Source organism: Vicia villosa, linkage group LG1, assembly GCF_029867415.1.
Source record: "Vicia villosa cultivar HV-30 ecotype Madison, WI linkage group LG1, Vvil1.0, whole genome shotgun sequence".
Classification (NCBI taxonomy): Eukaryota; Viridiplantae; Streptophyta; class Magnoliopsida; order Fabales; family Fabaceae; genus Vicia; species Vicia villosa.
The window spans coordinates 153970084-153981879 of NC_081180.1; the positions used below are offsets into that span (position 1 = coordinate 153970084).

Sequence of the window (11796 nt, forward strand, 5' to 3'; positions counted from 1 at the left end):
ACTAGTTTAGTATGTTAGGTTTATTATAAATATCATACTAGTCTCTAATTATTGCATACTGCAAATCCTAATATAGAGTGAGAGGGTTATTTGTTATTCTTGTAACACTTGCAATCTTGTTTCACAGAAAAAGTAAAGAATAACAGTTATAACCAATCCTTGTTGTTTTTCTTGATTCTCATTGTGTTCCCTATTATACTCTTTTCTTGACATCATTTTCACAACATCATCAAAATATGATGCATAGAAACAATCTTGATGAATTAAAAATAACTTAGTACTATTTATTACATTCTTATTCCTATAACTCAAAAACTAGTGTAGATAAAATTAAATATCAAATTTATGGCTTATCATTTTATTTGTATTCATGTATTGTTACGATATTCAATCTTTACCAGGAAGCCACCTTTCATTACTGAGGTAATGTATGCATTGTACTCCGGCTCAACCCCTTTGCCTATAGTCGAAACCACTCTAAACTTCCTCAGAACTCCGGCAACCACCCTCTTCATTTGCAAGAACGTCATTTTTTTCCATAAACACACCCTTGGCTCAACTTGAAAAATCGGATAACTATAATGATCCATCCCAACAAAGCTTCACACTTCCCATCCTCATCCCGACTCAACCATCTCTCAGGTCGAAACTCATCCCAGGACGGTCCCCATATTTTCTTAGACTTTCCCATAGCATATACATGATAAGTCACTCTCTACCCTTTCTTTATCCCAGTCCCATCTCTGGAAAAACATCATCGTAAGCTGCTTCCTTAGTATCCACTAGAAGAGGAGGATATAGTATCATACTCTCACATAGCGTCGCGTGAGTATAAACCATATCCTTCACCTCATCATAACTAACAATTTCCGATTTTTCCTTAACCTCTCTGAGAATCTCATTCTCAACATGACTATGCTAAGAGAGAAACCAAAAGAACCATGTGAGTGCAGCGGAAGTTGTATCTCTCCCAGCAATGATAAAGCTTATTGCAGTATTGATAACAAAATATTCATCTGAATGTCCTGAACTTAAGAAATGCGATAAAAGATCTACGGATTCCAGCAATACTTCTTTTTCTTCAAGCTCTTTTTTCTTAGCCCTAACAATTTTCCTGGCAAGTCCTCTTACTTCTGCAACTGCTTCTTTCAGTCGTCACTTCGTTTCGATGTTCAGAATTTTCCTCACTTTCCATATCAATAGGGTCATCGTAATTAACCTCTGGCTACTGAGTCGTGTGCCTTCGTCGAAGGTTGTTGCTAAACGGTGTTTCGAGAAAAGAAGGGAGTAGATACTCTGGATCGTATGCAAATTCTATCATGTTATCGAACGTGAAAATTAGAGGATGTCTTGGAAATTAAGAATGGTTTTGTTTATATAAGCTTCAGAGAGAATATGGAGTAGACGATTAGAAAATCCAACGTCAACTAGTTTCAACGAATTTGCGGAGGGATTTAGTGTTGAATTCGTGGCTGGAGATTTGTCGTTGGATCTTCCAAGTCTTGTCGTCGACGGTGAAGATTCTGATGTCGAGAAAATCATTGATGGATTGGTAAAACATTAGACCTTTATTGTAGCAAGGGAAATTGGTTTTGAGAATGTGTTGCACCATGGCAGGGTCAGCCGTGAAGACTTGACGGGAGCCGAAAGAGTGATGGAAGACGAAGGTGAAGGAAGGTTTGGAGGATGTCGGAGATCCATTGCACTCGTCTGTCAAAGTTGGCTGATAAAGAAAAGGCATAATCAAAGATAGGGTAAGCTTTGGGAATGAAGGTGGAAAAGGAGGGTGTTTTTTAGGATTTTACTAGTGTTTTTGTTGCTAAGAAGAAGAATCAAACGAGATTTGCAGAAAAAAGTATCCATGGAAGCTGTTGTGAATCTTATTGTGAATTACGACAAAATTCAATATCAATTTGTGAGGCAAAGAATAGTAGCAACCAAAATAAAGCATCTACAACAATAATAATTCGTACACAGATAATATAACAAAATAAGGCGAGAAAAAGACGAAAGTTTGTTTATCCAATTCGATCAAACAATCTACTCTAGGGGAGAGAGCAGCTCTCTAATTCACTATACTCAGAAAGTTGTTACAAGAGATTACAAATGAGTTACAAGAAAATAGTCTTCACATTTTCCAAAGAACAAATCCTATTTTCTACCCAAGTGTTTCTCAACTTCTCCAACTCTCAATATATGAATCACTCAAACCCAAGATGTTTAGAAGTATTTCTCAATCCCCCTAAATATCTCCAAAGGTTTCCCAAAAACCTTTGTCTTTGTAAGTTTTCTCTTGAATTCCCTAAACCCTTATTTTCCCTTGTTGATGTAAGCTCTAAGATTGTCACACTATAATAATAGAAGAGATACATATATATATATATATATATATATATATATATATATATATATATATATATATATATATATATATAATAGTCAAAATCTAACAAATCCATAATAAATCCCAAAACATATCTTTTTAATTGTTAGAATAAAAGATATTCTTATAATCTTATAATATCTCTCAAATATTATAAATATCTTATAATATCTAGACTATGATAAATATATAACAATCTCAAAATATATTTTTTTTTTCTTTAACAAAGATTTTAAAGTATACTTCAAGCGAAACAATGTTTCGAGTTACATTTGGCTTATATCTCTTCATGGCTTCAATGTGAAAAAAAGAAATGCTTTTATAAGAAAAATGTTGGACATAATCTTCTTCTAGTAATTGAGTTTTGAATAAACAGTCGATACGTAAGTCAACTCTTTTTTATCAACTTCAATCTACTTTTCAAATTAGAAAAAGGTTATAGTTTACTTTTTATTTATTATTATTATTTTTGAATAAATATAATGTGTTAAAATTAATTAGAGCTGAAGATGTGTAATGGTATCCAGAAGAAAACGTCAAATGAGTATTGTATTATTACATCATCCATGAAAACCCACCAATGAAAGGATTGAAAGGTAATGGCAAGTAGAGACCGGAACAAGGCAAAGCAAACCTTTTAAAATTGGTAAAGCAAAAGTCAAATTGACATGTAATTACAAAAAGCTCGAATGCTATGATTATTTTAAAAAAACAAAAAAAGGAAGAAATAAATCAGCCTCCGACATATCCAAATTGTGATAATATAATTTTTAGGTAAACGTTTATTACCAAAAATAAAAATAAAAAATAGTTATGTAAACGTATCCATTCCTAGTACCGTGTGCCTCGCGCAGTGCATCAATATATTAGATACATTTGTAATATTAAAATAAGTAATTTATTTATAGAAATAATGATGGTCTTATACACTACTCCCTCTATTTTTTATTATAAGTTATTTTTAAAAAAAAATTGTATTTTAATATAAGTTGCTTTACAATTTCAATAAATAATTAATGATATTTTTCCTATTATATCCTTAAATATTTATTATTCTCTCTTCTTTTAATAAAGTAAATTTATCCTCCACGTGTCATTAATGATGGACAATTTTGTAAAAACCTTCATAATTTCTCATTTTCACACAAGAGTTATTATTTTTCTTAATACGTGTGAAAAGTTTAAAACGACTTATGATAAAAAACGGAGGGAGTAAAATGTATTAGAATTATTACACAGCAATTTTATTTTTTTTGGGATTAGTCAAAGGGCCCAAGCCCCAAACTGATACAAGTCGTTTCAAACAATCCATCGGATAAAATCCCTCACGTGTTATATTCAAGGGACACTTTTATGACTACCATTTTTTACTACACGCATCTTGAATTCTTAACTGAATTGGACATTGAATGCTTACCTTGTAGGTCGATCCTGCGCCCCTGCATCGAAAATCAACACTACTGATTCCAGATTCTTCACCATTGATACACACGAATTATGGTTTCACAGCCGAACAGGGGCACCGTCTTTGGAAATTGACTCATAATTCCTGCAAAATTTCACAAGTAGATCATCCTCGATCCAAAATCAGATCTCTATCAGAACAAAGAGAAGGAATCAATCCACTCGTACATCGCAATATATAAGGAGATCTATTATATATTCCATTTTATCCCACTGTAATTGATCATCACCGTTGAGATCCACAACACAGAAAAATTCGGCGATGATCCGTCATTGAAGTACCTCTTCCAAACAAAAATTGATACTAAACCATTAAATGAGGATCGAGTTGCATTAGAATGGCAAAGACTTGAGAAGACAAGCAGAATCTCGAGTGTAGAGTTATCGGTAGTTATCGTTGTCTCCATCGTCTACACAACGCATATGAAACATTCATAGGTAGTGGAATTCGTGTTAAAACTTCTGACTTGGCGTAATCGAGCAATCAAATCTCTATCAATCATATTTGAATGCATACGATGACAGAGATCCATTGGCCTTCGATGATTGAATGACTTACCCCCGTAGAAGAACAAATCTCAAACCTTCAATAAAAAAAGCAGGTGAGAGGAATGTGTCCTCATCTTTCTGATAATTTTGTGTGGAGGAACCAACAGAGACGTCCAAATTAGGTTCGTCTTAGCAAGTTTAACCCCTCAGCTTTGCCAATTCGCTTGGAGATAGTAGAATATGAGAGGAAAACCATACTTAATCCACATCGACCGTAAAGTGACGTATTGTAGAAGTCACCGTCAAGAAATCTAATCACTTCTCCAATAGTGATTTCGAAGTAAACCATTTCGAGGCTAGGCCAATTGGGTTCATGAAGGTAGAAATCCCTTTGGAACACACCATAAACTGAATTTTGAAGGATCACGAGAGACCAACGTCAACCTCAAAGTAAATAAACAAATTGGATAAACAACTTTGATGACCGTTCATAAGAAACAGTCGAAGGCGTCCACCCAAAAATGACACGGCCTCTACGGTCAAGCACAAGCAAGATAGCTACAAAGACATTGATTATTTTAAATCACCCCTCAAACAAAGGTATGCAGACGGAGCCCTTTAAGAGATACGACAACTATCCCGTATGATTTTTATGAGTTTAAAAAAAAAGGTGGCTCCCACCCCACGCAGGGGAAAGGAGCGACACTCATCGCCTAAAATAAGTTTTGAATGGGTCCTTAGTTATAATTGGCAGAAAAGTTATCTCGCCTTATCCCGCAATAAAGACAAATAATTAAAACACAGTTTTACATTTAATCATAAGATTGTTATATTTGTCTTTTGTGATCGTCAATATTACCTGGTGGAACATAGGATTGTCAATTTCCATCATCCCAAGAGTATTGATTTGTATGAATAATGTGCAATCGACAATTTTTATTTCGAGAAGTTGAGGAAAGTCTATAACCAAGAAGAACCAACCTAGAAGCTTTAACTTATCATAAGATTTTTATTTCGTGGATTTTATATTCCTTAGTAAATAATGGGCTCAAGAAATAAATAGACAAAACCTTTAAGGAGGGAGAAAGATAAAGGTGGTGATACATTAATTGAAGTGGCTATAAATTGCAACTATTCATCAAGGCAATGAATATCCACTTTCTCCACCACCTTCAATGTGTGACCTTTCAATCCCAAGTCATTATTGATAGGATAATGGACAGGGTCGATCCTGACTTTTTAGAGGCCTAGAACAAATAATAAAATGGACCCCAACAAAAATAATTATTTTTTATAAATAATATTAATATTACTAAATTTTTAATAATATATTATAAATTAAATATGATAATATATATTTTTATTAAAAAAAACCATAAATAATTTGAATTAAGTTTCTCTAGCGCTTTTTTTTAGGTAATAAGAGAGTGAAAGTTGTTAATAGTAATTATATTGAAATAGGTTTTTTAGTTGTTTTTTTAGTTGTTGTTAGAACTACATAAGAATTAATTAAAAAAACACTTATATCCAATTCATTTTAAATATATTATTTTAAAATAAAATTTATAATATATCTTTTATAAAAACAAGATCAACCTATTAATAATTATATCTAATATTTCTTAATCTAAGAACTTAATAATAATTTTATGTTTTTCTTAACAGTCCAGTATTTTAAATTATACGAATACACCGAATAAAATAAACGACATATCAACATAAAATACTAATATGATAAATAAAATCCAAATAATATATATATACAAAACGAGTAATAGTGTGCGAAATAAAATCCGAATACAAGAAAAATAAACCCGAACCCCTACTGGGTATGCCTAACCCTCACTCCCTGGGACCTCCTCTGCCTCCTATATGCCGTCGCACGGCCCGCGTCACCGACGATCCTTTCCACCACGGCGACTACCTCTGGATCGCTCTGATCAATGATACCTCGGTCCAACGCGTCCCGCCCAAGCATCTCTATCCGCTGGCAGATCGACAGGAGATCAATTGCATGGTCATCTTCGGCTTGCTGGTTCTCCAGGAGCTCCTCGTATGCTGGCCTAGGAGCGTCGGGAGCGTCGGATGTCATCAGCCCGATAGAACCATGTGACATACCCCTCCACACTGTTCCAGTCCTGGGTGACCTGCATGCGACGATACTCCTCTGGGACCACATGACGCTCCCAATCCGCAAATATGCCAGTGAGCTGCACTCGGGTAACTGTGTCGGGAGCAGCCTCAAAAGGTGACCTGGGTATCATCTACACAAATCCAAACTGTCGCATGCACCGCTCAGGGAGATACCTCACCATGGTGTTGGTCCCGCATGCCAACCAGCCAGAATATAACGAGATGCTGTCAAAGGCGACAATAGCAGTGTAGTCGCTGAATGGCCTCCAACTTATGTCATCGTGCATTGTGCGGCCGAGGTACCCACGATATGGTCCCACTGCATTGTTCCCCCTCTGGAGAACGTATCGGGCGGCCCTAGGCATGGCGTCCTCGTACGCAGTATCAATGTGGAAGTCGTGGATGCGGGGGAAGTAGGAGATGATCCAGCCCTGAAACACAGACACGATAATGTATTAAAAATAAATACGAACCATATATAAATGTGAAACAATTAAAATGAAACGTACCGTCAGAAGTGTGCAGGATCTGGTATAGGTATACCAGAATAGCTGACCCCCAATTCCACTAGTGAGCGGTAGTCAAGTCCATGAAGTAGCGGAGGTAGGTCACGTCGAAGTATCTTGCACTCTTGTCCACAAAGAGTGCAGTGCCTACCAAAAACATGAACCAGCACCGGAGAGCGCAGGCACGGTGATACTTCATAAATAGGCAGTTCTCCGCATCCTCGGATCCGGCCGCCGCCACCAGGTGGTGCTCGTAATAAGCGCTCAATATGGAGAACCGGATATGAGGCCCATTTGTCGTCTGGCACTCAAAGTCAGCCATATTTGGCTCCATACCCAGATAGATCGTCATCCACTCGATGGCATTGACCCTCTGGATCCGGGAATGGTCCAGCAGCATCCCCCTAATCGGCAAGTGGAGAAGACGCTGCACATCGTGCAAGGTGATCGTCATCTCCCCAACCGGTAAGTGGAAAGAAGACGTCTCCCTATGCCACCGCTCCACAAAGGCCCCCTGCATGCCGTGGCTGATGGTGGTATACCCCGTCATGCACAGCCCACCTAGCCCCGAAGCTGTCACCGCGTCGTTAAACCACTGCGCCTTTGGTTTAAAGAGGCCGAAAATCTTCCGGGCGTGGTTCACCATTTTTAAAGTCTGTCTCTCTTGTTACAAAAAAAAACAAAAAAAAACACTGTTAATTAGACTGTTAAGAAAATATGGAATAAAAAGCTAAATAAAAAACGATTAAATAATAAAGTCAGACAAATTATAAAAATACCTCTCCCCCCAGACACGTTGAGCGACGTGCTCATGGTAGGAAATCAGCAAGGACGTGTCAATGGGCCATCCCGGGTAGCCCTCCTTCCCTTCCCCATGCGGATGGTCAACATCTGGTACCTCCTCCGTCTCCTGGTATCTAACTGCCTCCTCCTCCTCCTCCTCTCGTACCTCCTGCTGGCGGGAAGAAGAGACCCGAGCCAGACGACTCCTCGATCCAGATGAGGAAGTACCCTCGTCCATCTGCACGGGTACTCGCACACGACCCCGTCCCTGCGTCGATGCCAGCTGCGCCGCCCGCTCGCGTTTAGCCGACGCTGTCTGGGTCTCTCTCCATTGTCTGATGCGTGCTGGGTTGCCTTCCATATTCCTGAAACAATTGAAATCCATAAGAATGCGAAACAATTGAAAAAATAAAAAATCAATTCTGGACACACTTCGGAAGTTCATTTTCGAAATTGGTGAGGGAGGTGTTTTCGAAAATGAAATTCCGAAACACCCTTGCGAAGTCAAATTCTGCAACTTCCATGGCAGACCCCAAAATCCAAAGTTCTAACATGTTATAATGCTTCTAAACAACCTAAATACTACTAACAACATACCCCTATATCGTTTTTGTAATTTCTAACAACCCTAACATGCATTTAAATTATGGGTCTAAGGATTATGAAACTTACAAATTGAAGTGATTGAGTAGCTTTTGAATGTAGTGGAGCAAGTAGAAACAGCATTCGATGTAGCCTTGAAACTTGATTTTGCAAAAAATCTCTTTGAGGTTGATTTTGAAAATGATTTAGGGTAAATGAATTGGGGGGAGGGGCTGTTTTGCTTAATCTACAAAACACACAGTATTTCGGAAACACACTTCCGAAATCCTGTTTTCGGAAATGCATTTCCGAAAATAAGACAAATTTTGAAGAAAAAAAAAGACGTATTAATAGCGGTATTAAAAAAAGACGTATTTTAGGATTTTCACCAGGGGTCACCAAGAAAACATGGGGTGGATAAAGAAATTTCCATATTTTATTTAGTTTAATCGGCAAGTGCACAGGTTCTTTGCCATTTTATTAAAATAAAATTTTAGTTCCATTGGCAATGAATGTATTAATAGCGGTATACTGGCACTGCACAGATTCTTTGCCATTTTATTAAAATAAAATATTAATTAAAAGCATAAAATCAAGTTTGAATAATTGAACTCACATTCCAACATATCAAAGTAAAAAGAGCTTTCTGCTGTGCTACAAATACATTTATGCCCAACTTTCAAAATTTATATATATATAAAATAATTTTATTATTACAATTCATAAAGCCCAAACTAAAAAATTTTAGTCCCCTTTAATTTTGAGGCCCTGGACTTGGGTTGTAGGCCTGCTTGCTCTGGCCCAGGGCCGGCCCTGATAATGGACGAAAGTTGGAAAATTTCTTGAGTTATTATCGTAAGCTATTATCTATAAATAGAAAGCTAAACATGAAAGGAAAATCAAGTTGAATTTTCTTAAACATGTTGTTTTTAGAGGCATTGTTCATTTGGTTCTTGATTGGACCATATTTTGATCTTATCAAGAAACCAAATTTTTTGTGGTGGTCTTCATTTAGACTTATCATCTTTTCTAAATCATAAAAAGAGTGTGGCGCCCCATTTCTATCATTTCTATCAATTTCTTTTTAAATTTTCATTTACTTCAATTTTGTACCTACTCATCTAAATTATAATATTTCATGACCTTACACCATATTGTCATATAAAAATTACAAATTTGCTAAATTTATCAAATTATGAGTAGTCTAGGATTCATTCTATAACAAAATATGAGGAATAAAGGTACCCATTTAAAATTTGTAACAGCTATTTTTTATTTTCATCTTGAATAAACTATCAATCTGATCTTTAAATTATCATTCTCTCTAATTTATAATTATGAATGATTAAAATGATAAATAATTTTTAAACTATTCTTAACTCATCATGTACTTACTCCTTTTAGTAACGAAAATGCTACATCTAGACTAGCATGATGAATTAAAATAGTTCAAGAATAAAATCCAAGAGAAAAGTAATTTAAATTTCAAAATCATAGTTTATTATTTCCTTTTTATTCATATAAGTGGCTTCGCTTTTCAATCTTTACCGGGAACCCACCTTTCATATATGAGGTAAAATGCGCAGTGTACTCCGGCTCAATCCCTTCAACCATCGCCGGAACCACCCTAAACCGCCCCATAATCCCGGCAACCACCCTCTTCATCTGCAAGAACGCCATTTCCTTCCCTATACACACCCTCGGCCCAGCTTGAAAAACCGGATAACTATAATAATCTATCCCAATAAAGCTCCACTTGCCAACCTCATCCCGTCTCAACCACCTCTCCGGTCGAAACTCAGCCCAATCCGGTCCCCATATCTTCTCAGATCTTCCCATAGCATATACATGATAGGTCACTCTCCACCCTTTCTTCACTAAAGTCCCATCCGGCAAAATGTCGTCGTGCGCCGCTACTTTAGTATCCACCGGAAGCGGAGGATATAGCCTCATACTCTCGCATAGCGCCGCGTGAGTATAAACCATATCCTTCACCTCATCGTAGCCAACAGTTTCTGATTTTCCAGTAATCTCTTTGAGAATCTCATTCTCAACATGACTATGGTTAGAGAGTAACCAAAAGAACCATGTGAGTGCAGCTGAAGTTGTATCTCTCCCAGCAAGAATAAAACTTATTACCATATCAATAACAAATGAATCATCCGAATAACCCGAACTTAAAAATCTGGATAAAAGATCAACTGATTCCAACGATACTGCTTTTTCTTTAAGCTCTTTTTTCTTATTCTTAACTATTTTATTGGCGAGTTCTTTTACTTCTGCAACTGCTTCTTTCAGCCTTCGCTCTGTTCCGATGTTCAGGAATTTTTTTACTTTCCATAGTAATGGAATCACTGAATTCAACCTCTCGATGCTGAGTTGCGAGGCTTCGTCGAAGGCTTTTGCAAAAGGTATTTCAGGAAGGGAAGGGAGGAGATACTCTGGATCATATCCAAACGCGATCATGCAAATGTTATCGAACGTGAAACGTTGGAGGATGTCTTGGAAATCAAGAGTGGTTTGGTTGTTAGAAGCTTCGGAGAGAACAGGAAGAAGGCGATCGGAGAGTTCGACGTCAACTACTGTTTCAACGAATTTGCGGAGGGATTTAGTGTTGAATTCGTGGCTGGAGATTTGTCTTTGATGCTTCCAGTCTTCACCGTCTACTGTGAAGATTCCGTCGCCGAGGAAATCATTGATAGATTGATAAAACGTGAGACCTTTGCCGTAGCAAAGGAAATTGGTTTTGAGAATGTGTTGCACCACGGCGGGTTGAGCCGTGAAGACTTGGCGGGAGCCTAAAGGGCGGTGGAAGACGAAGGTGGAGGAAGGGATGGTTTGGAGGATATCGGAGGTCCATTGCACGCGGCGGTGGAAGTTGGCTAGCAGAGAAAAAGCAGAACCGAAAATGGGGTAAGATTTGGGAATTGTGGTGTTGGTGGTAGAGGAAGGTGTTTTTATGGATTTGGATTGTGTTTTTATGGCTAAGAATAAGAACCAAATGAAGCCTGCAGAGAAAAGTAACCAAGAAACCAATATTTGGAGTTCCATTTTGCAAGTTTGATGTTATGATTGAGTTGTGAGAGCCAATAATGTGATTAGACTTGGCTTATTTCTTTCTTCGCTTGATTGTACGAATGCTGCTTGCTTTTATAAGGAAAATTTGTTTGGGTGTAATCTTCTAGGTAATTGAAACTTAAATGGTTGATTCGTGAGTCAACTCTTGTTTTGTTAAAGTCAATCCCATTCCCTTAAAAGTAAATAATTGAATGGGTGTATCCAAATCTAATAATGCCTGAAATAACGTGGGCAGTCGGGACCCCGGTGGGGACTACAACAGTCATGCAAATAATTGAAGAGAAATACAAGAAAAAAAAAATAGAAGATGAACTCTCTATATTCATATGGCTATATTCATGGGGTGTTCGCGGTATTGTTTCGGCAATTTTTATGTAA

General features: G+C 37.2%; 1 protein-coding gene and 1 pseudogene across 1 annotated transcript; both read right to left on the bottom strand.

Moving 5' to 3' along the window:
* Window positions 1-368: 368 nt before the first annotated feature.
* LOC131657850 (cytochrome P450 94A2-like) lies at window positions 369-3865 on the bottom strand (annotated as a pseudogene).
* A 5552-nt stretch (window positions 3866-9417) lies between these two features.
* LOC131619272 (cytochrome P450 94A2-like) lies at window positions 9418-11496 on the bottom strand. Its single transcript, XM_058890385.1, has one exon. It carries the CDS (start codon window positions 11389-11391, stop codon window positions 9853-9855), a length of 1539 nt encoding a protein of 512 aa, XP_058746368.1. The 5' UTR covers window positions 11392-11496; the 3' UTR covers window positions 9418-9852.
* Between the last annotated feature and the right edge of the window lie 300 nt (window positions 11497-11796).